General features: G+C 40.2%; 1 protein-coding gene across 4 annotated transcripts in view; it reads right to left on the bottom strand.

The window, feature by feature from the left end:
- The window catches only part of MOCS1 (molybdenum cofactor synthesis 1), a 40,552-nt gene extending 16,237 nt beyond the window's left edge, over positions 1-24,315 (bottom strand). Inside the window, exons 1-5 of one of the 4 annotated variants that reach the window (XM_074236861.1) lie at positions 24,116-24,200; positions 23,541-23,651; positions 3,177-3,309; positions 2,337-2,504; positions 294-458 (exon numbers count right to left, since the gene is read on the bottom strand). In XM_074236861.1, coding sequence (XP_074092962.1) covers positions 294-458; positions 2,337-2,504; positions 3,177-3,309; positions 23,541-23,582 — 508 coding nt within the window. In that variant the 5' untranslated portion in view covers positions 23,583-23,651; positions 24,116-24,200. Of the gene's footprint in view, positions 1-293; positions 459-2,336; positions 2,505-3,176; positions 3,310-8,852; positions 15,601-23,540; positions 23,652-24,115 lie in introns of those variants that run through there. The other 3 variants (XM_074236859.1, XM_074236860.1, XM_074236862.1) reach the window with 3 other exon arrangements.
- Positions 24,316-24,566: the final 251 nt, after the last annotated feature.

The raw sequence follows: 24,566 nt of genomic DNA on the forward strand, positions 1-24,566 counted from the left end.
AGTAAATTTAAATGAATTTTTAGAAGTATTAAGCAAGGTTTGAACTGACTCTGACCCAGTAAATCTCAGATCAGTTTTCTCTTTCTTCTTACCCCTCCATCCTTATCATTTCAATACCTGCTTACTTTACTCCAAGAGAAGAAAACTGATAGGGTCAATGGAAGATAGACAGTTCAACCTCACCACCAGCCCTTTGCTAAGAAACCAATATGGATTGATTCTATATTACTTCCACTTGAACCCATCCATTTTCTAGTAGTGATGCCACCTTCCTTTATATGCACTCTGGTCACCTTTCCTACGAGCGATGAACTCAAACTTTGCAGGCACTAGGGTGTCTAGGCTGATGTTGATGGCAGTGAGCCCAGCTCCCTGGAGCCGAGGTAGCATCCGGGCAAGGTTGATCCCATTGGTGGTGATGGCAATAGTCTTCAGGCCATCTAGCTGTTGAAGTTGGGCTGTGGGATAAATAGGATAGAGGGAATGAAGGAATCAAATTCAGACTAGTTTGTGTCAACCAGTAAGGTAAGGGAAAGGAAGGTGAAGCTTTTGGCCAAAAAAAGACCTTTCAGCACTCTTTGCATCTTTATTATCCAGGCTGTTCCTGGAAACTTTAGGGATGGAATTGTTTATTAGCCTCAAAATTCAGCATACTTAATAATTATAGATTTTTAAAAAAATAATGTGAACCCCATCCACCCTGGCTTCCCATTCCCACCCTCCACCATTTTCTTGTGAGCATTTTTACAAAGCCCCTGTGATAATTCAGTTCAGCTCTATGGCCCTAATGAAGAAATCAGACAAATGAAACCATGAATCCAGGCTGAGAGTCTATAGTGAGATGTGGAACAAGTTCAGTTTCGTTGTGTGGTTCCCCTTTCCCAGGAGTAGGGAAAGATTCTGAATATTTCCAGAAGGACACACAGGTTGGTCAGTTGGTTGGCTGGTTGAATGGGTGGGTGGGTAGGTGAAGGAGGTAGTGGAGGCAGGAACAATGGCAACTTTCATAGCCTCATAAGATTCAGAGCTAAAGGGAACCATAGCAGCAATTTAGACCAGAGTATACTAGCAAGTGTCACAAAATGTGAGAGATCACAGTGCAATTTTTTAAAGCTCTCCTAGGGAGGGAAGTGCTTTACCTGCCATCTTCCCAACCAGAAGCTTGGAAACTGATCCACCTAGCTCATTTTTTGAAGTCAAATCACAATCAAGATTCTGACTACTGATACCATGTAGCCTATTACCCATCATATCTATGATTATTGTTCACGGTTCATTATATTTGTAAATAGAGTTGTGGCATACTGACAAGAGACCTACATCTGAAGGAGTCCTGGTCCTTTTCTAACTTACTGTGTGACTCCAGGCAAGTTCCCCTCTTACCTCTCTGAGGCTCATTTTCTTCCTCAATAAAATAAGGATAATGGTATCTGCACTCCCTGTTTCATAGGGTTGGAGTGCTCATTGACTATATTGTGTCAACTCTAATCCAGAACCTAGTCCACACCATGTCTCTGGAAGATACCAGGGAGACCTGGCTGGGGTGGGGTGAGGGGTTCTGAAAGGAAGAAGGGGAGGAAACTTGGAACAAAAAGAGCTTATGGAGTTCAGGGTAATTCAGAGAATACAGCCAAACCCCCTAGCAGCAAGGCAACCCCAGAAGAGCCCAACTCCCCCAAGAAGGTCATGTTCTTTGAATGGACATCCCCAAGAAAGTACTGGGGGGTGAGGGGAAAGAAGGATAACAACAGAGTAATCATAGAATTTATAACAGGAAGGGAAGGTAAATCCTCTCATTTTAGAGATGAGGGAAGAGAAATGTCTTGCCCAAGGTCACAATATTGTTAGTAGCAGAATTAAAATTTGAAGTCAAACTCACTCCATATCTATGCTCCTGCCACTATCCCATGAGTGACTGGAGGCAGGAAAATTGGTTTGAAATGCTTCAGGATTTGGCCTTAAAAAGGCCAAAGTTCAGGGTGGGGCATAGATGGGAGAGAGCCAAGGAGTTAAGAGGTGAAGGAGGGGAAGCAGAACAGCAATTTTTGATGGGGGGCAGGGGCTGGAAGAACATGAAGTAGGACAGGAGCTTGGCAGAATTCAAGGCTAAAAATCACTATGTGGCTTCTGCAAACAGCAGCTGTAGACTTTAAGTCACAGGACAAGCATATGACATATTTTATAGACACCTCTGCAAAGGGCTAGGAACAGACAATTAGATTTAACCTAGAAATCTATCACACTCAATTGGATAAATGTATGTAGGATAAGTGAGAATGGAGGGAAGAGGGTAGCAGAGACAGAGGGTGAAAGCTCCAGATTCAGCCAGGACTCACCTACAATGTCTAGCACATCAGGTCTGATGAGAGGCTCCCCACCAGTGAGCCGGATCTTGTTCACCCCTTCTTTCACAAAGAGCTGGGAAAGGGTCAGAATCTCTTTTGTGGTCAACAGGTCAGCCTTAGGAGTCAGTGGGACACCTTGCTCAGGCATACAGTACTGACCTAGGAAAGGGGAGATAAATGGGGAAAGTAGTCAGGTCTGAAGCTCCCTCAAAGACCAGTCTTCTGTTTCCTCTAAGTTTTGTGCTCCCTCATAATACACAGTCTCAATTCTCACCCTAAATACAACTACAACCCTGACCCATGCTTTAATCTAGACCTTACCCTAGTGTACAACCAACATTTTAATCTTTCTTAATTCTGAACTTAAAGAAATAAATAAGCATTTCCATAATATAGTAAAATAGGAAAAAATGATTAAGCAAGAAACTGCAAATCTATTACATACAACTTATTATTCTTTTTAAAAATATATTACATTTACCTATCATGGAATTTTTTCCCTTTTTTTCTCTTTCCCTCCCACTCTACTGTATTATTAGACACAGCCTAAATCTTAATCTTAAAAATCCAGTCTACTCCTATTACCCAATTCTAAATTTCATCCCTTGTGTTGAAATGATGTTTATTAGAGTAAGTATGGCAGCTCCATGTCCACAGTGGATGGTAAAGGGAGATACCCTGAACTCTCCTCTAAGTGGCTGAAGTTTTCCTAAAGGAGTGAGATCTAGGGAATCATTTAATTAATGGAGCAGATGTTTTTGCTGGCTGGGATGGGGGTAGTAGAGAGGCAAAACTGCAGCAATAGGAAGAAAAGGGAGAATACCAACTTACAACGAAGGTTGCATTTCTCAGTGAGGGAAATGCGCAGATAGTTGTGTCTTCTGCCAAAGTTGTCAGTTAGGAAAGCAGAGAAGGGGGCAGCATGATCTCGTAGGAACTCTCTTCTCTTGACTGGGGACAACACCTGCACAGGTAGATCAGGTGGTGTAGAGTATTGAGGAATACAAAGAAAGATAAAGAAGGGTTAAGGTAAGGAAGAGAAAATTTTTTCTAGAATGGTTCTTAATCATTCTTCACGAATCAATAAAAAAATTGGGACCCTAATGCATATTCATTGGAGTTGCAAACTGATCCAATCATTGTTTTTTAATTGATGTTTTATTTTTCCAAATATATGTTATGAAAGTTTTTTTTTTTACCTATGCATATGCCTATGCACTTTTCTAAGTTACGAAATTTCATTCCACCCTCCCTTCCTACCCCCCACCCTCAGCAGCAAACAGTTAGGTTAATATTATATTTACACAGTTGTGTTAAGCATGTTTACAGGTTAGCTATTTTGGGTATGAGGAATTCAGATTAAGGGAAAGAAAGAAATAAGAGATTTTTTTTTAAGAAAGTGAATTGTGGTGTTCCTCAGATTCTGAAGGATTTTTGTTTTGTTTTGTTTTGTTTTGTTTTGATTTTCTTCTTCTGGATGGGGATAGCATTGTGCATAGCTGGTCCAATAGGGTTGGCCTAGCTTGATCCAAACATTTTGAAGAACAATTTGGCACTATTTCCAGATAACAAATTGTAAATATCCTTTGATCCAGTCATACCACAACTAGGTCTGTATCCCAAAGAGAGCATAAAAAGGGAAAAGACCCACATATTTAAAAAAAATTTATAGCAACTCTGGCAAAGAATTGGAAATTAAGGGGATGGATGCCAATTAATTGGGGAATAACTGAGAATAAGCTGTATTATATGATTGTGATGGAATACTACTGTGCTATAAGAAATGATGAGCAGGTAGATTTCAGAAAAACAAAACAAAACAAAACCAACCTGGAAAGACATGAACAGAAAACAGGAGAACGTTGTACACAGTAACAGTAATATTGATGATTAACTATGGATCACTTAACTCTTCTCAGAAATACAACAATCCAAGACATTTTCAAAAAGATTCATGATGGGAAATGCTATCAGTATCCAGAGGAAAAAACTGATAGAATCTGAATGTAGATTGAAGCATACCATTTTCACTTTTTTGCTTTTTTCCCCATGGTTTATCCTTTTGTTATGTTTCTTCTTTCATAACATAACTATTTTGGAAATATGTTTTACATGACTGCGTATGCATAACCTACATTAGATCACTTACTGTCTTGGAAGGGAGGGAATGAACTCAAAATCTTTCAGAAAATCAAGGTTGAAAATTTTCTTTACTTGTAATTGAGAGATACAAAGAAAGGCAAAAACAGCCCCTACCCTCAAGGAGACTGTATTCTGATAATGTAAACAACATGCAAATTTATATGCATGCAAAACATAATAAGTAGAAAGGCAGCTAGGTGGTGCATGGAGTCAGAAGATCATATATGGCCTCTGACACCTACTAGTCAGGTGACTTTAGGCAAAGCACTTAACCCTATTTGCCTCAGTTTCCTCATCTGTAAAAATGAGCTGGAGAAGGGAATGGCAAACTACTCCATCATCTTTCCCAAGAAAACCCTAAATGGGATCATGAATAGTCAGACATGACTGAAAGGATTGAACAATAACAAAGAAAAGTAAAAGGCAATCTAAGGGGGGAGACTCTTTATCATCCTTTATGGGTGGCTAAGTGCCACTGACTTGTCCAAGCACTTTCCCATATCTTGCTAACCTGGGAGGATAGAGGTTAGGATCAGAGCTCATTCTCCCCATTTTTACAGACTGGGAAACTAAAGCCTAGAGCTCAGATCACAAAATGAGTCACAGTTTGCCCTTCCCCTCTCCATTACACATTTTTGCTGGTTCATAGAAAGATCTTAAGATAGGATTCAAGTGACATTGTGAACATGAGATTATATTATCAGAGATTTAAAACCAAAAGGGAACTTGAATACTCAATAACCTAAAGTATTCATTTTATAATTGAGAAACTGAGGGTCAAGGAAATTAGATGCCTTATCCAAGGTCAGCTAGATAATAAGTAGCAGCAAGGATCTGAAACTAGCTGCAAAGTTAGTACTCTTTAGTATGCTGTATGACCATGAACAACTCGCTTAATCTCTCTGGGCCTCAGGTTACTCATAAATTAAGAGGGAATGACAATACACTACTGACTTTACAAGATTATGCTTGAGAAAAGTATTTTGAAGGTTCCAACTGAAACAAAAACAAAAATACCTAGGGGTTAGACTAAAGAATTGCTAAAACTTCCTAAGAGGCTAAGTGATCTGTTATTTTTACAATTAAAACATCTATAATTTCTTAAGTATAGGAACTCTCAGTGTAGAAATTCTCTCCATCAACGTAGATTGCAACTAGACTATGACTTATCTAGTTAAGTCCTAAATAGTTGAATGAGACACTGAGAGATCAAATGACTTCACTCAGTAACTATTAATGGTAGGATTTGATCCCAGGTCAGAGGATCATAGGTCTAGAGTGAACTTCAGAAGCCATGTAGTTCAATAAGGAAACTGAGGTCCAGGGATTGAAGCAATTTGTCCAAGATCACACAAAGAATTTAACGTTTAGAGGTAGGATTTGAATCCAGGTCTTCTATTTCCAGAACCAGTTTTCTTTCCATTGTATCACTCTGACTCCTCCCTGCCTCAAAGTCTATCATTCTTTTAAATATAACACACTGCCTCTCATTATTATAGTAATATTGCTACAGTTATTGTATTAATAAGAGAACACAGTAATTCACCAAAACTATCTATCGTAGAGGGGTTGTTATCTGAATTGATGAGAGGAATACCCCCCCGCCCAATTTAAGAAATTCCACAGTATTGCTGTTTGCAACTTGTATCCAACTCTTCATGACCCCATTTAGAGTTTTCTTGGCAGTTACTGGAATGGTTTACCATTTCCTTCTCCGACTCATTTTACAGATGAGGAAACTGAGGCAAGGAGGGTGAAGTGACTGGCCTAGGGTCACAAAGTAAGAGTATTAAATCAAATTTGAACTCGGTGCTATCCACTGCACCACCTAAAGAGGAATTGTGTATCTATTTATCTCATAAATCCTCTTCACTAACCAGTGAGTTAAGGGAATACAAGTATTACATGACTTCTTTACTCCAAAAATCAATGACTTCCCACTTGTTGATCATCCTTTATTATTTAAGAGGACCAATGACAACAGGAGGGTGATGTTTTGACTTGCAAATATTGGATTTAAGTGAAGCAGAACTGTGTAGAGTCATCAGTCTCACTTTCTCCTCTAGAGTCATAAGAGTCAAGACAGAGGTCAAGACAATTGACCATGGCCCAGATGCAGCAGGAGATTTTCTCCTTTAAGATAAGGTCTTTCCCAGGTTCCAGTTTGCCTTTTGCCCTTTCAATAATTAAAGGCTAAGTAAGAACTAAAGTAAAAGTTTGCCTTCCCAAAAGAATGAATCTGAGAAGGAAAAACCTTCAGAATTTCTGGCCAGAAAAGAAACAATTGCAATTTACATTCATTTTGAGCCATCAAAACTCAAACAATGATCTGGCTTCTCAATTATCAAAAAATAAATGCCTAATCCTGGCATCCAAGACCCCCTAATTCACTCTGAGATCATCTCAACAGCTGTCCTGTCATGGGGACTAGACACGATACCCCCATTGACTTAATCCTTTGTAGTTCTAATTGGTGAGTATCTGATATGTGGCCAACTATAGTTGACTGGCTTGCTCTAGCCATGCTTCATTTGACTCCCTTATCTGTTAAATTCTCAGCACAATGTGGATCAGAGACAGTGATATACTGGATTAAAGCGATACCACCACTGCTCCTGGGATGAGTGTCTCTATCTACTTTCTGTGACTACACTCACCAGGGTAGCCTGATTGTTAAATTTTCAGTGAGAGCATTTATACTTTAGAAATCAGCAAAGAATATAAATCAGGGTTTGAATTATTGTTTTGTTGTCAGTCTAGGCTCAATAAAGGCATGGGAAAATGCTAATAATTTGAATTAAACTTAAAAGTTTGTTGTACTTTTTTTCAGAGAGCCAGTTGTAAAACATTTAACAAAACACTCTGATTATAAGGGGCAGTCAGATAAGGATTGTTAGATAGATGTTATGGTTAATGTACTAGGGCTGGCCAGAATCAAAGAGACCTGAGTTCAAACCCAATCTTAGACATTTACAAGTTGAGTCAACCTGGGCAAATCGCTTAACTCTGTTTGCCTCAGTTCCTCATCTGTAAGATAGGCTGGAGAAGAATAACTTTCCAAAGCAAAATTCCCCTCCTTAGGAGAATTTTACCTCTTTGAGGATAGGAAATGTTTTGCTTTTTTATCTATATTCCCCAGTGCTTAGCCAAGCTGCTTAGTACGCATTAATATGGGATTTTTAAAAAATTCATTCATTATTCACACTCTGAAGCTAGTCTCATCTCTCATAACTGAGCTGAATATACTCCTTACTCTGGCCAAACTGGACTTCTCCTCATGCCCATTCTCATTCTACCACTAAGTCTTTTCTCTCATTCCATGCCTAGAATGGATTCTTATCATTTCCAGGGTCAAGTCAGATGCCATTTCTTCTGGGAAGCCCTCCAATTGCACCTCCATCCCCACCCACAATCTCTTCTTTATCAAATCTCTCTGTACTTTTCTTGGACCTCTCTTTTGAATTTCTCTTTCCCTCTTCCTTATATTATAGTTAGCTGTGTCTACCCTTTTCAATTGATGCTAATATTTATAACCTTGAAAGTAGTGTCTGTGGAATAGTAACACAGGACTCCTCATATCCTTTTTGACCCATTGGTCTTACTACTATGAATATATGTACCTCAAAGAAGCCATTAAAGGAAAACAAAGTTTAATCTAAATAATATTTGTAAAAGAAAAAAAAAGCTAGAAACAAACTAGATGCCCACTGATTAGAGACTGATTGAAAATCAGTTATGTGAATATAATGGAATATTGTTGGTGTTGTTCAGTTATTTCAGTCATCTTGACTCTTTGTGATCTCATTTAGGATTTTCTTAGTCAAGATACTGGAGTAATTTGTTATTTTCTTCTCAAGCTCATTTCACAGATGAGGAGACTGAGACAAAGTGTTAAATGACTTGCCCAGAGTCCCATAGTTACTAAGTGTCTGAGGCCATATTTGAATTCAGGGAACCTAAGTCATACTGTCTCCAGACCCAACACTAACTATTGTACCACCTATTTGTCCAAAACAATATTGTTATGTCATAAAAGCAATGGCCACAAGATTTAGTGGATAAAGAGCTGGTCATGGTAGAAGGAAGTCCCGAATTCAAGTCCTGCCTCATATCTTGGGTGTGACTCCAGGTTAGGCACCTTATCCACTGAGTCATCTAACTGCCCAAGTTCCCAGTGAGAGAGGGAAAAAAAATTCTTTTATCAATTGCAGATCAGCCAGTTACTCTGTATTTATCATTGCCTTGTACCTTCTTAGTGCTTCAGATAACCCACTATAATGACAAATTGCTGAGTAGTGGAAAGTGCCTGACCTGGAGTCAGGAAGAATCATTTTCTTGAGTTCAAATCTGACTTCAGACACTTACTAGCTGTGTGATCCTGGGCAAGTCACTTAACTCTGTTTGCCTCAGTTTCTTCATCTATAAAATGAGCTAGAGAAGGAAATGACAAATTACTCCAGGATCTTTGCCACAAAATCCTCAAATATTGTCACAAAGAGTAGTATACAACTGAAACAACTTAAGAATCAGCAACAATACTGGGAACTGGACCAGTGAATTTACAGGTGCACAGAATTATTTTTTTTAAAGGACCAATTAATATGAAGAATTCACAGGAATACAACAAGATGTAACTTGATATGTTTCCAAGGAAAGAAAGTAGGACTAAAAGAATAAAACATGAAAAGGCAAACTACAATCAAGCAAGATCAACAATAATAGCAACAAAACTGACCTTATATAACCATACAAGATCAACAATATTAGCAACAAAACTCATGTTATATAACCAGAAGCAGTTGAACAGGATTAAGAACACAAGGTCAGTTTGGTACTGCTATTTATCAGATTGGGTCAACAATTAAGAAATAACAAGTTACAGACATGTGAAAGTGTTTACATTTCCTTATTTGTTTGCTTCCACTTGCATGCTCATTTTTTTTGATGTTCTCAGTCATCTAACTGAATCTAATTATAAACTTTATTCTGATTTTCATTCATGTTTCTTTTTAAAAGAACGCAAGGAACCATACAACAAAAGTCACTAAATTCTGCATGTCCTCTGACTGAAGATACCACTATTAGGTCCAAAACCCCCCCCGAGACTAAAGAGAGAAGAAAAAGATTCAAATGGACAAAAATATTTAAGGTAGCCTTTTTTGTTATCACAAAGAACCAGAAACTAAGGAAGATTCACATTAATAAGGGAGTGTCTAAGTAAATTATTGTGTATGAATGCAATAGCATCTTTTTTTCACCAAAGAAACCTGGGAAGAATTATATGAACCGATAATTAAGTGAGCATAATTAAGAGCTAAGAGAACAATAACTGCAGTAACAACATTATCAGGATAATTTTGAAAGTCTCTGATCAATGTAATGCTACCCACCCACTGAGAGAAGTAATAGTTCCATGATGTCAAATAAGGAATACAGGAATTTGTTTTACTTGGCTCCACATATTTATAACAAGGACTCTGATTTTCTTTTTTTTTTCAACTGGAATGGAGTAGGAAGGAAAGAAAGAATAGGGACAGGAAAATAAAAAGAAAAAATAAAGAAAACAGGGTAATTGAAGTAACTTTTATTTTTGAATGCAATAGAAGAGTAGAAAAAGAAATCCAGAAAGAATGACAGATGAACAAAGCAACTTTGAATGTTACATATTGAATATATTCAAAAGACAAGCAAGCTGTACGAAGGAGAGATTCACACATTGAATATAAACCTCTTCTATTAAACACTATATATGAACATGTCCTCTTTTTTTGGGTTTAATGTTCAGAAATTAAGAAGGAAATAGGGTCAAAGTCTTAGCTATCTCTCCCTCTGGTACTTAGCACAATGCTTTGAACATTGTAAATATCTATTAAAATAGAAAAAAACTTTTCCTTTTGTAATCTCCTCTATATCTTTCACATATGCCCTTCTCTCCATACATGGGATCATTACTCTAGTTAAGGCCCTAATTATTCCTTGCTTGGGCTATTGCAATAATTTCCATATTGGTCTCCCAGTCTGAGAAGTTTCTTCACTAATTCCTCCTCCATAGAATTGCCAAAGTGTTTTATTCCTAAATTCCATAGATTCAGTCAAGTCCATTGTCTCCCAAAGGCTTTGAGGCCAAATATAAACTCTTCTGCTTGGTATTTGGGGCTCTTTTCAACCAGGCTCCATCCTACCTTTCCAGACTTAGTAAAGATTACTTCCTTCCTCACACATTCTATGGTCCAGTTACACTGATCTACATATAACACTCCATCTACTCTCTCTGACTCTGTATGCTGATTTTCCCCATGCATGGAATATACTTCCTCAACTTCATCTCTTCAAATTCCTGATTTCCTTCAAGAAATAATTCAAGTGAGACCCTCTACACGAGGTCCTCCCTGGTCCTCCTACCTACTGGTGCCCTCCCTGTCAAAGTTATCTTACATTTCTTTTGCTATACTTAAACACATGCAACTTTTCTCCCCTGTAAGGATATAAGTTCCCTGAGGGCAAGACTGTTTCACTTTTGTCTTTGTATGTTCACTGCCTAATATAGAGTCTGCCTCATAGTAGATTGATTAATTAAATACTTATTGATTGATAGATTAATTGAATTTATGGTTAGCCTCTTTCATAAAGGTGGAAAACCTGAGGCTCAGAAAGTAAATAACTTGGCCCCAGTTATCTTTCCAGTCAGTACAGAACAGAGAAATAAAATCCACATCATTAGAGTCCAACTCCAGAACTCTTTCCTCAATATAAAGTGATACAGAATATGTAAAAGTGTTTTGAAAAGCCAGATGTTAATGATAATAAGAAGCAGGAAGAAGAGAAGAACAACAAAAGCAAGGAGAAAGAAGAAAGAAGAAAGAAGAGGAAGAGAGTAGATAGGAGTGTTAAGTATAGGTCAATGTGACTGGTTCATAGAATATACGTATATATATATGGAATTAATGGTCTTGAAAGGTCGGATGGAGCCTGGTTGGAAAGAGTTCTAAATTTGAAAAATTTAAGAAGTAATACCAAAGCCAGATGATAATGATGATAAGTAGGAAGAAGAGAAGAACAACATAAACAAAGAAAAAGAAGGAGGAAGAGGAGGAGGAGAAAGAGGAGGAGATGAAAGAGATTATTTATCATCTCTGCACCAAGAAACTTCTGCCACCCCATTCTTGTTTCTTCTCCCAGGAGAGAAAGGTTTATTCCTAATTGTGGGAACATAAACTCATTTTCCTCACCCCTTTAACTACTGTTTCTGGCTAAATTTACATGTTTTCTTAGCCTAAAGGTATCAAGACAGGAGCAAAGAGGAACCTGAGGAGAGGGGAGGGAGAGATAGGCAGAGATTTAAAGGAATGGGTGAAATTTCAGATATAAAAGGACATGGGCACTCAGGGAATAGGCAACAGGGTAGGACCCCTATCCCAAACCAGTCAATCTTTGAGTTCAGGCTATGGGGCAGAGCATTCAGGGTCTTTGGTTCTTGGATTGTTAGAATAATCTTCTGGTTGGTGTCCCTGCCTCATTTATCCCCCGCCCCCTTTCAATCCATTTTCTACTCAGTTCCCAAAGTAGCATTCCTGCATATCTGGTCATGTCACACCCCTCCCCTCCAATTCAGTAAATTTCAAAGGCTCCTCTAGAATCAAACAGAAAATCCTAGTTAGTTTTTGTCTTTTCCTTGGTGCCTCCTGGCATGTTCCTGAATCTGTCCTTATCATCTTTCTTAATAGGAAAGAGTTGTTATTGCTCTTGTTTGTCCTTTGTTTTTGAAGAAGATTAATGGCATCATGGGTGATATCTGGATTTGTGTGTGAATTGGATTTAAGTGAAGCAAAGTTACAACAGAGTCATCAGCCTCTCTTTTTCTTCCAAAACCACCCAAGACCAGTGCAGTACAAAAGTTAAGGTGATGGCCTGGAATTCAGTGGATGATCTTGGTGTCTTCAGTGTCTGACAAGTCCTAAGCTTCAGTCGCCTTCATGGCTATTGGAACAATCTATTCTCATTCTCCCACCTTGCCAGGGAAGTCTTCACATGTTCCAGGTAGACACCCTGCTAACTCACCAACCATTTTGAGGCCTGTCAGTTAAACTCAACCTGGTTTAGTCAGTCTACCAAGACAGTTTGTCAGGGTGTGGCCCCTGCACATGCTGCGCTTCTTAGAGCCAAAGGTGAGAGTTGGGTGAAAGATAGACACCAAAAGTGGATGAGCATCTTTGAAAAGGGCTCAGCAAGCCCTCATACCATGGATACTAGTCCTCTTTGAACACCCCATACACTCCTATTCAATCTCATTGCCAAAAAGTAGAGGGGACTATATCAGGAGCCAAGAGCCTAGCCATAGGTGAGAGGTTTGGAAGAGCTACGCATCAGGCTTGTACAAAGATGACCTCATTATTATTCATCTTCACTTAACTCTAGAAGCAAAGATTAGACTCAGCTATTATGGGGTTCAGAACAAAGGAGAAAATGCCTGGAAGGAGGCCACACAGAGCAATACAAAGGTATCCTGGGAGAGAAGACTTGAAGATACAGCCAAGGAAAGTCACCCAAGTCCATTTTTAGAGAGATAACCCAAACCTCCAATCTCCTTTATCAACCCCTTCACTACACACACACACACACACACACACACACACACACACACACACACACACACACACACACACACACCCTTACTCATTTTATTATAACTTAAAAAACACCATGGAACAGGGAACTGATTCCTTTGTTTTTAAAATTTTTATTTTTATTTAAGGCAATGGGGTTAAGTAACTTGCCCAAGGCAAATATTAAGTGTCTGAGGTCAAATTTGAACTCAGGTCCTCCTGATTCCAGAACTGATTACTTCTTGAGGTTCATGTAAACATTCTAATATAAGTCAAACAGAATTTACACAGAATCAGAGAAGCTCATGATCTGGACCTAGAAGGAGGCTCAAAGGCCATCTGGTTCAACCCTCTCAGTTGCATCTGAGGATGGGAGTTTAAGTAACTTGCCCAAGGTCACAGAAGCTGATAGTCTCAGAGCCAAGATTAGAACCAAAGTCCTTGGAAGATCGGGTAGAAAGAGAGGGAGGGAGAGGGGGGTAGAGATAGTAAATCAGACATACACTTGATGATTTGGGCTAAAATCCAAATCTTACCCTGGGTTGAGCTGGGTTGGTCCAGCTGTAAAATAGGGAAAGCATCATTTCCTCCATATATCCGTTAATGAATGTCTTTCAGCTCAGATTTCAAAGAATTTTTTTGTTTCATTCTAAAGCACATGTTTTTACAATTCAGTTATTAGGGGAAAGAGATCAACTGAGCATATAATAAAAACCTACTATGCACCAATAGATGGTGTACAAAGAGGAAATTAGAATTGTCCTTGCCCTCAAGGACTTCACATGCTATTGGGGGGAGATAACATGCACAAACATCAAGTAATAAACATTTATCATGCCCCCTCCTAGCGTTCCAGGCAGCTAGGTGGCTCAATGTGTGGAGAGTTTTGTCTGGAGTCAGGAAGACCCTAAACATTCATTGGCTCTGTGACATTGAATAAGTTATTTAGCCTTTGCTTGCTTTAAATTTGCTGAAGAAACAAATAGCAAAACACACCAGCATGTTTGCCAAGAAAACCCCATAAGGGGTCACAGTGAGTCAGACAAAAACAATTAAACAACAATATGGCAGCCCCTTTGCTAAGCACTTAGAATGAAAAAAGAGGCAAAAGATAGTCCTGCCCTCAAGAAGCTAATGGAGTCTAACAGAGAGGACAACATATACACACATAAATATATGCAAAATAAATACCAGGGTATTTGAGGGAAGAGTCTCTAATTGGGGAGGGTAGGAGAAGTGAGTAGAGAGCGCATTAGCAACATAGGGTTTTGTTTTGTTCTGTCATTCATTTGTGTCTAGTTCTCATGGATCATGCTGTCCATGGGATTTCCTGGACATTTGTCATTTCTTTCTCCAGTGAATTAAGGCAAACAGAAATCAAATGACTTGCCCAGGGTCACCCAATTAATAAGTGTTTGAGGCTGGATTAGAACTCAGGTTTTCCTAATTCCAGCACCAGGAAACTATCTATTATGCTGCCTCTAACACACAAGAGGAGTTATTGTTGTTGTTGAGTTGTTTTTCAGTCATGTATGACCCCATTTGGGGTGTTCTTAGGAAAGATACTGGAATGGTTTCTCATTTCTTCTTCCAGCTCTTTTTCACAGATGGGGAAACTGAGATAAATAAGGTAAAATGACTTTCCAGGGTTAGTAAGTATCTGAGGCCAGATTTGAACTCAGGAAAATAAGTCCTCCTGACTCTAAGCCTAGTGCTGGTATTGAAGGCAGATATCAAGATATCAAGATATTTCATGACAATGAATGACAAAGACAAGAACAATAAGAAGCCCAATTTTCCTGGGCCATAGAATAAGGGAAAGGGAATAATCTGATTTAAAAAGGGCATATTGGTTAGGTAAGGTCCCTGAGCATACAGATACATGAGGTCCACTCAGAAGTAATCAAGTTTTACCCTGGGCTGTCCTTCCTTGAGTGACTTGATTTTAGTCCCTCATTCTTAAAGAAAGACCATGACATCAGGGAAGTGATACTATGACATGCAAATAAATTGGATTTCAGTGAGGGAGAAGTGTGCAAAGTCATCAACCTCACTTTTTCCTGAGTCTAGTGGCAAGATATCTATCAGAATGACTGGAGATGGCCTTGGATGCAGTGGGAGACCTTGTCCTTTTAAATTATATTTATTTTATTTTTGTACAAATGATAGATTTTTTTTATACATTACTAAAATATTCTTAAGAGTAAACATAATACCCCTCCCTCCAAAAAATATAGATCCTCATGAGCAATAAAGGAAAGAGGAAAAAATTAAAATTAACATTAAAAAAATAATAATAGGGGCAGATAGGTGGCACAGTGGACACAGACCGACCCTGGAGTCAGGAGCACCAGAGCTCAAATCCAGCCCCAGAAACTCAGCAATCACCCAGCTCAGCCCTGGAGCCAAGAGCACCTGGGTTCAAATCCAGCCCCAGACACCCAACAATCACCCAGCTTGCCCTGGGCAAGCCACCCAACCCCATCTGCCCTGCAACCCCCCTAATAATAATAATAATAATAATAATAATAATAATAATAATAATAATATAAATGTACTTCAGTCTGTGTTCTAACACCACCAGCTCTGTTGTGGGTGGATTCCATTCTTTAGGATAAGTCCATCACAAAAGCTACTTCCATATTTTTCTACTATTGCCATTGTTGATTGCAACTACTTCCCCACTACCACACACTATATTTTCTCTCTCCTTTCACTCTGTCCTTCTGCTTAAATGTGCTGTAGGATAGCTGAGTGGCACAGCAGACTGATCACTAGCCCTGGGGCCAAGAGGCCCCAAGCCCACATACCACCACTAAGGCCCAGCAACCACCTGGACCTGTGGTCCCAGATAGGCCATCCAATCCCAGCTCCTTGCAAGAAGTGAAAAGGAAAATGTGTTATATTTGACCACTCTCCACCATGGTCCACCCTCTCCTCCATCATTCACATTTCCTCCTTCCCCCTGTCCCCCTTCTCTCCTTACTCTAGATGTCTATACCCCATTGAGTATATATGCTGTTTCCTCTCTGAGCTACCTCTAATGAGAGTGAAGGCTCCCTCATTCCCCCTCGCCTTCCCCCCTTCCATATCATTGCAATAGCTCATTGTAATAAAAAAATCTTATTATATGAACCATCTTAGTCTATTTTCACCCCTGTTTTCTCTTACTCCCATTACATTTTCCTTTTAGCCATTGACTCCATTTTTATAATATATTATATCTTCAAATTCAGCACTCTCCTGTGCTTCATCTATAAAAACTCCTTCTACCTGCTCTATTAATAAATGAGAAGTTTCTTATGAGTATTATCAGTATCATTTTTCTATGAAGGAATACATGTAGTTCATCATCATTAAGTCCCTCATATTTTACCCTTCTCCTCCAATCTCCATGCTTCACCTCAGTCCTGTATTTGAAGATCAAACTTTCTGTTCAGCTCTGGCCATTCCAACAGGAACATTTGTAATTCCCCTGGTTCAATGAAAGTCCCTCTTTTACCCTGGAAGAGGACATTCAATTTTGCTGGGTAGTTGATTCTTGGTTGCATTCTGAGCTCTTTTGCCTTCTGGAATATTATATTCCAAGCCCTATGAACCCTTAATGTATTGTTGTTAAGTCCTGTGTGATCCTGACTGCAGCTCCACAATATTTGAATTGTGTCCTTCTGGCTGCTTGCAATATTTTCTCTTTGACTTGGGAGTTCTGGAACTTGGCTGTAATATTCCTGGGGGTTGATTTTTTTTTTTGGATCTCTTTCTGGGGGAAATTGATAGATTCTCTCAAATTCTATTTTACCCTCTGCTTCTAGGATATCTGGGCAATTTTCCTGTAGGAATTCTTTAAAAATGATGTCAAGGCTCTTTCCCTGATCATGACTTTCAGGTATCCCAATAATTTTTAAATTATCTTTCCTGAATCTATTTTCCAGATCAGTTGTTTTTTCAATGAGATGTTTCACATTTTCTTCTAATTTTTCATTCTTTTGGTTTTGCATTATTGTGTCTTAACTTCTCATAAAGTCAGCAGCTTCCTTTAAGCTCCATTTTCGATCTGAAGCATTTGTTTTCCTCAGAGAGCTTTCTTATCTCCTTTTTCATCTGGCCAGTTCTGCTTTTTAAAGCATTCTTCTCCTCAATAACTTTTTGAACTGTTTTATCCCTTTGACCTAAGCTGGTTTTTAACATGTTCTTTTCTTCAGCATTTTTTTGGATGTCCTTGACTAAGCTGCTGACCTCTTTTTCATGTTTTTCCTGCATCTCTCTCATTTATTTTCCCAATTTTTCTTCTATCTCTCTCACTTGACTTTCAAAATCTTTTCTGAGCTCTGTCATAGCCTGAGTCTAATTTACATTTTTCTTGCAGTTTTTAGATGCAGAAGCTTGTACTTCCTGATCTTTAGATTGAGTATTTTGATCCTTCTTGGGATCATAGACAATGTATTTCTCAATGATGTTCCTCTTTTTTCTCTGTTTATTCATTTCCCCAGCCTGTGCCTGGTTTTGAGGTACTTCCTGAGCTTTTGAGTATTATTAGGGCCACCTCCCACACACACACACACGCACACACAAGGATCTCCATGTGTGAGGCTCTGTCTTCCTTCCTGTTCTGTGAATGATCACAAGCACATCCCTCTGTCATAGGGCTGAGGTGGGGGGACCCTGCTGTTCTATGGGGGACCTAGACTGTGATCAGGATCTGAATGTGGTCAGAGACCCAGAGTCCTGTTCCAGTGACAGAGGACAGATCTCAGAAGTCTCTCTCCACTCCCCTAACTTAGGTATGCTGAGCACTCAAGGCTCAGTTGCCTGGGGGCTCCTGCTTACCAGCTTTGCCTGCTTCTGTTTCCTGGATCTGGGCTGTCTGCCTTGGCCATGCTGCTCGCCCGGAGGGCTGGGCTTCATGCACTCACTCTGGTAGAGCCCTCCCATCTTCCAAGTTGTGCCTGGTGCTCCTTGGGGTATAGGTCAGGAAACTGCCCCAGCTGCTGTGAGCCCCAGCTCCCAGGTGCCCTGGGGCTACCTCTGGGAAACTGAAGTTCCTTCACTCTGGTGGGCTGCCCCTCCAAGCCCATGGAGCGGAGCCTTTCCACTATTTTCCAGTTACCTTGGGCTGGAGAATTGCCTTACTAGATCCCTCTGTGGGTTCTGTCTCTCAAAAATTTAGTTAGAGTCCTTATTTTATAAGTTTTGAAATATATAGAAAGAGCACCTAAGAGAGGCTCTCCTTCTGTTGCCATCTTATCTCCACCCCTGACCTTGTCCTTTTTAAGCTAAGATCTATGACAGGTTTCAAGGCCTATTCTGCAATTAAGGCTAGGTAAGAGATGAGGCAAAGAATGACCTCTTTAAAATTACTCTAGCATGTTTTAGAGATGTCCCAACCCAGAGCAAGGCAGACATGAATGCATTCTTTAACACCAAATGACATCTCAGGGATTCATCAATCACTGGAGGATCTGGAGTTTTTCTGTTGGCATGCTCTCTAATGCCCTCTTGTGAGAGATTGGGGAGAAGGTATCAAGTCTGCAACATTCAGTACCCATTGTCTGTATTTGGCTATTTGGGGGTTTCAAAGAGCCATAAGGGGAGAGGGAGGAGACAGGACTTATTATTGTATTAGTAAGGAACAACCCCTCCACCAATACATATTGGCTCTAGCTCTGCAACTGATAGTCTTAGAATTGTTTAGGGCCCTGACAATAAATATCAAAAGTAGACTTGAACTCTAGGAGGCAGTTAGGTAGTTCAGTGGATAGAGAGCACTGAGCCTGGAGTCAGGAAGATCTGAGTCCAAATCTAGCTTCAGATACTTACTAGTTGTATAACCCTGAACAAGTCACTCAACCTGTTTGCCTTAATCCCCTAGAGAAAGAAAAAGCAAACCATTTCAGTATCCTTGCCAAGAAAACCCTATGGATAACACTAGTAAGCTATGGTCCACAGGACCAAGAGTTGGACAGGATTGTACAGCTTGAACCTAGGTAGGTCTTCTTGACACTGATACTCCTACTTCCTGACTATAATACCCTCTGCGGTGTCTTATCTGGAATACAGGTAATAATAAATGTTGAATAACTGATTAGCATTTATTGTTATGGCTATCGCTGTGACTAATCTTTATGCCAGATCATGAATTTACAAATGATAGGGACTAAGTATTCTTTGAATTTTCTAAACCTTTCCATGATGAACATGATATTCTATATATAGTATGCTTTTAATAAATGTATGTTGAATGTTATACCTATCTCATGGAGGTAATAAGGATTTATAATCTCAATGAAAGATCTAATAAAGGTGTCTTTTTTTGGGGAGGTGGGTTAAGGTGTGAGTTACTGGGTAATCTTAGATAACTTAAGGGGAAAATTAGGTTGCTTCCTCCAACCTTTTTTATTCCACTGGAGCCACAACCAAAAATGCTTTATGACCAGAGCAAAGACCACTACCTCATCAGGTAATGAGGAGCTAAGAAGAGCAGGATGAGTGTATCAAGTTTACCCCAACCTACCCATTGTGGAGGTTCTATTTTTAAACCATTATAGCTAACTAGATCCTAATCTATGTTGTTCTAGGCAACTGAGAGTCTTCAAGCAATGTTAGCACCCTCAAACTCAGGAGTTCTTAAACTTTTTTGTGATATGAACTTTTGGACAATCTGGTGATACCTATAGACCCCTACTTAGAATGTTTTTAAAAGCATAAAATACATAGGATAACAAGAGAAACAAATCATATTGAAATATTATGATCTATATTTATACCTTAAAACCAAAATCATTGAGCTTCCAAATTAAGAACTCCTGTTCTAAATTCTGAGACCTACATCCCTTCCCCTTCCTTCTCAAAGTCCCCTGTTAACCAGAAGTAATTCAATTTTGGCCACCTCATGGGTGAATTCTAGGCAGGCCGAAAAAGCCAATGTTTGCTTGGACCATGCCCAAGTTCCTCCCTCCTGAAGCTCTCAGTTTAGTATCCCTGATCTTTGTCTCAACAAACCTGGTCAAGAATCCAAGAGATCAGATAGCTAGAGAATTCATGTTTATCCCAGGATTGGGGGGTTTTTTTTCCTCCTCTCTTCCCCTTAAAACAGTCATCCTAGTCTCCTTCCTCCCCTAGGATCTACATGTCCCACCCCTGGTCCTAAGGATAAGCAGAGTTTAAGGGCATGGGGGGAATGAGAAAGTGAAATCTAAGAAACCAGAAACTGAAGGTGAGAAAGCCAAGGGAAATGATTCAGCAAAAAGGGAGTTAAGCAAAACTGAAAGGCTGGGAGGGCCAGGGAGATTTCATTTTAGAGTGTAATTTAAAGCTTACTCAAATTCTGAAGTCCTCTAAACCCTTCTTGGCATATTTACCTAAGACAAACTTCCCCAGAGAGACAGAGAGAGATATTTCTCACCTAGCCCAAAGGAAAATAACAAAATCCATGGCCACATGCCTAAGATGTCACTTTGAAACTCCTGCTGTCCTATCCTTTCCATCTCCCAATAATCCCACTGTGGTAGTTCCCATCTTAACTTTAACCTATGTGTTCATACAGTGAATTATAAATGCATATCCTTCATTTTGGAATTTTTTTACTGTTTCCTACTAAAATTCCCTCAGGCTGCAAAGCCAGCAGGCCAAGACCAGGGAGTGTTAGGTCCAAAAGGGTAGTGACTGGGTAACACAGACCCAAAGAAAGCTTGCTCCCCCCAGGTAACAAGAACAAAAAAGAACAGAGGAGAAGAAGCAAGGGACCAGGACTCTGCATACTAGATCATCAGAGGGGATCTCAGGTTCCCATGAGGCCATGTACCCATAGATGCTGGCAACTTATATCAACATTGGCCCAAGAATGTATGTATGTAAGAAGTTTCTTCACACATACAAAAAGGGGGCTATTTATTATATCAACACTGAGCCAAAAATATATGTATGTGAGAAGTTTCTTTGCACACATAAAAAGGGGACTTCTTATAACAACATTTACCCAAGAATATATATGTATGTAAGAAGTTTCTTCACACACACATAAAAGGGGGCTTCTTATATTATCAACACTGACCCAATAATATATGCATGTAAAAAATTTCTTCACACACACAAAAGGGGCTTCAATCTTTAGTTAGCAAACAAGTCTGTTTTAATCTGTCTCCTCTCAGAGTAGCTGTGCTGTAGATTCTCCACACTAAACTTTTCAAGACCCAATTCTGACATTAATTATCTTGTGACTCTGTGTTAGTTAGTTCACTCCTCTGAGTCTCAGGTTCCTCATCTGCAAAAAAAGAAAAGCAGTGTTGGAACAGATCTCATTGGAGTTCCTTCCAGGTGTAATACTCTATGCTGTATATATCTTAAATGTACATAGCTGTTTTCATAACTCCAACAGAATAGGAGGTCGGGGATCTTGTTCTTTCCTTTCTTTCCAGGGACCAGGTTTCTTTCTTTTCTTTCTATCCGCAGTGATCAGTATGATGCTGGCACCTATTTTGTTCACAATATTTTGTGAATTTTAATATTTTGTTCACAATTTAAATATTTGATTCACAAAATGATTAACTGTAGCTATTTTCCCTCCAATGTTAAGGGTCTCCATCATCTTGGTGAGGCATATACAGGTACAGACCTACTGTGACAACCACAAAAAATAAAGTCTCTCCTAATCATGCCTTGACATCTCCCAACTCTGAAACCCCACTGTATGAATATGTACATATTCATACAAAGATAATAAGAAATGCTAAATAGTACCTGCATGAATATAAGTGCATATATATATATATATATATATATATATATATATATATATATATAATGTATAAGTGCATAAAATGCAGAGCAATGTGTATAAAGAATTCTGAATCTAAGAGAATCTAAGTTCAAATCTTCTTCCTACTTAATGGGACCCCAGGAAAATTGATTAACTTCTCAGGGCCTATTTCCACACTAATAAAATGGTAGTTGGTGGGGGGCATTGGTTGGGCTAGATGACCTTTGGAATGTCTCTTCTAACCCTGAATCTTTGATTCAATAGTCTTTCTGGGATTTAGTTTCCTTATCTAAAAAATAAAGAGGAGGAGTGGCTAGGTGGCTCAGTGGATAAAGCACTGGCCCTGGAGTCAGGAGTACCTGGGTTCAAATCCGGTCTCAGACATTTACTAATTACCTAGCTGTGTAGCCTTGGGCAAGCCACTTAACCCCGTTTGCCTTGCAAAAAAAAAAACCCAAAACAAAAAATAAATAAAAAATAAAGAGGCTGGAATAGATGTCAGGTTTCTGTTATTATACTATAAACACACTGAGCATAGAGACTATCTTTTCATTTTTCTATCTCACACTCCAGTTGCTACACATAGCAGTTACTCAATAATCTCCCTTAAAAGGAGATTACTGACAGAATCTTGTATTATTAAACAATATGTGAAATTGTTTGCAGTGTTGTTCAGTTGTCTTAGGCATGCCTGAACTTTCACGACCCCATTTGGGATTTTCTTAGCAAAGATTCTGTGGTGGTTTACCATTTTCTTCTCTAGTTCATTTTAGATGAAGAAACTGAGGAAAACAAGGTTAAGTGTTAGCCTTCACAAAGCTAGTAATGATGAGACCAGATTTGAACTCAGGAAGAAGGATCTTCCTGACTTCAGGACCAGCACTCTTAACACCCTGATAGCAAGGAAAATATAATAAAGAACGTGATCAGGGCTTGCAGGGTAATTCCAGTATGAGGACAGAAGTACATGCCTTTAGGGAGCTCCTTGTCTCATAAAAGTGGCAGTACCTGTCCTGGGGTAATTCACAATCTGATGAGAGAGGAGGGGAGATACAACTGATGTCTCCAGAATGCATCAGGTTTCCATCTTCCTCTGCCACCTGAGATCAGAGTTTAGTAACAATATTTACAAACTTTTTTTTTTATTGCAAGGCAAATGGGGTTAAGTGGCTTGCCCAAGGCCACACAGCTAGGTAATTATTAGGTGTCTGAGGCCAAATTTGAACTCAGGTATTCCTGACTCCAGGGCCGGTGCTCTATTCACTGTGCCACCTAGCCGCCCCTTATAAACTTCTTATTACAAGTATCTACTAATCTTTGATTTGATATCCAGTTGGCTGGGGTCTGAGCTAAAATAGGACTCACCTTTCTCTCTACATAAGTACACACACACACACACACACACACACACAATATAAACATGTTCCATTTATTTAGGCTTCAACCAGAAGAAAGTGGGCCTGCTTAGCTTTAGTCTGTGTATCCAGTTAGTTCTGGGTAATTTGGGCACTAATCCCAAGTGAAGGGTTCCCACCCAAGGGAAGAGGGCTTCTACCTGGCTAACTGCCCAGACAGAAAGGGGTTCTGAAAAGAGGAATGATGGTTTCTCCCTAGAAGGCTTTATTCCTACATCATCCATCTGATAAACTTTTTCTGTAAACTTAAAACAAATCCTCAAACAATAGTACATAGTACCTTTGCTAAACAGAAGAGTACTTGGCTAGGGGGGGAAGTCATGCCATTATGGAGATAATGGGTTCTTTAACCAGAGTAGCCCAGATGTTCCTCTCCCCCAAGGGGAAGGGCCTGGAAAGAGAAAATATAATTTGTAACAAGTGCTAGACTCGTGCCTAGGTGAGACACAGTATCAAAGTTCAACACCCGCCCCATGCACAAAGTCTTGCAGCCTCAATCCAGCAGAGCTCCTGGGAAGCAATATCCCCATATTCCTTATCATAGGTAGAGAAAACTGAATAGGAACTGGACCAGGGCCAGCCAGGAATAGAGCACAGCTGGTATGAACCACAGGGTCTCCAATCTGTGCCCCTTTAGTCGGCGGGTTTGCAGAGCCGCTGGGAGCCCCTTCCTCGGCTCCCTTCACCCCAACCAGCCCCCGGCGTGGATCCAGCCCTCCCTGACTTCCTCCCCAGCACCTAAGCGCTTGGGGGTCGCCTGCAGAAGCGCACCAGGGGGCAGGCGCTGGTGGGGCGGGCATGGGGGTGCCACCGCCTCCCGGGGGAAGTTGGGATGCCCAGGAAGGGCTCGCTCACCCGGGCTTCTTGCAGAGCCGTCTCCCCACTCCGAGGCAGCGTCACGGGGGCCCCTGAGCTGCAGCCCCGAGCGGCAGCCCGCAGGAGCCCCCAGAGGGTCCGAGACACTGACCGTGCAGCCATGGGGCCAGGGAGCAGTCGGTCCACGCCCAGACCCAGGACTCCGGAGGCGAAGTGAGCCTGGCTGGCTCCCTACCTGCCCCCGGCCGAGAGCCGAATCCAGGAGAGGCGGGGAGGGGGCGAGGCCTGCGCGGCCAATCAGTAGCTGGCGCCGACGCCGCCGTCCTTTCTGGGACTTGTAGTCCCAGTCCCAGTCCCGATGTCGGTCTCGGTGCCAGTCCAGCTAGCGCAGGACACTTTTTCCATCCCGAACTGAGGCCACAGGGCTGTGGTGTACATTGTAATTCCGCTGCCTGATTTCCCGCAAGCACCGCAATTATAGTTTCCCGCC

This window comes from Macrotis lagotis, chromosome 5, assembly GCF_037893015.1.
Source record: "Macrotis lagotis isolate mMagLag1 chromosome 5, bilby.v1.9.chrom.fasta, whole genome shotgun sequence".
Taxonomy (NCBI): Eukaryota; Metazoa; Chordata; class Mammalia; order Peramelemorphia; family Peramelidae; genus Macrotis; species Macrotis lagotis.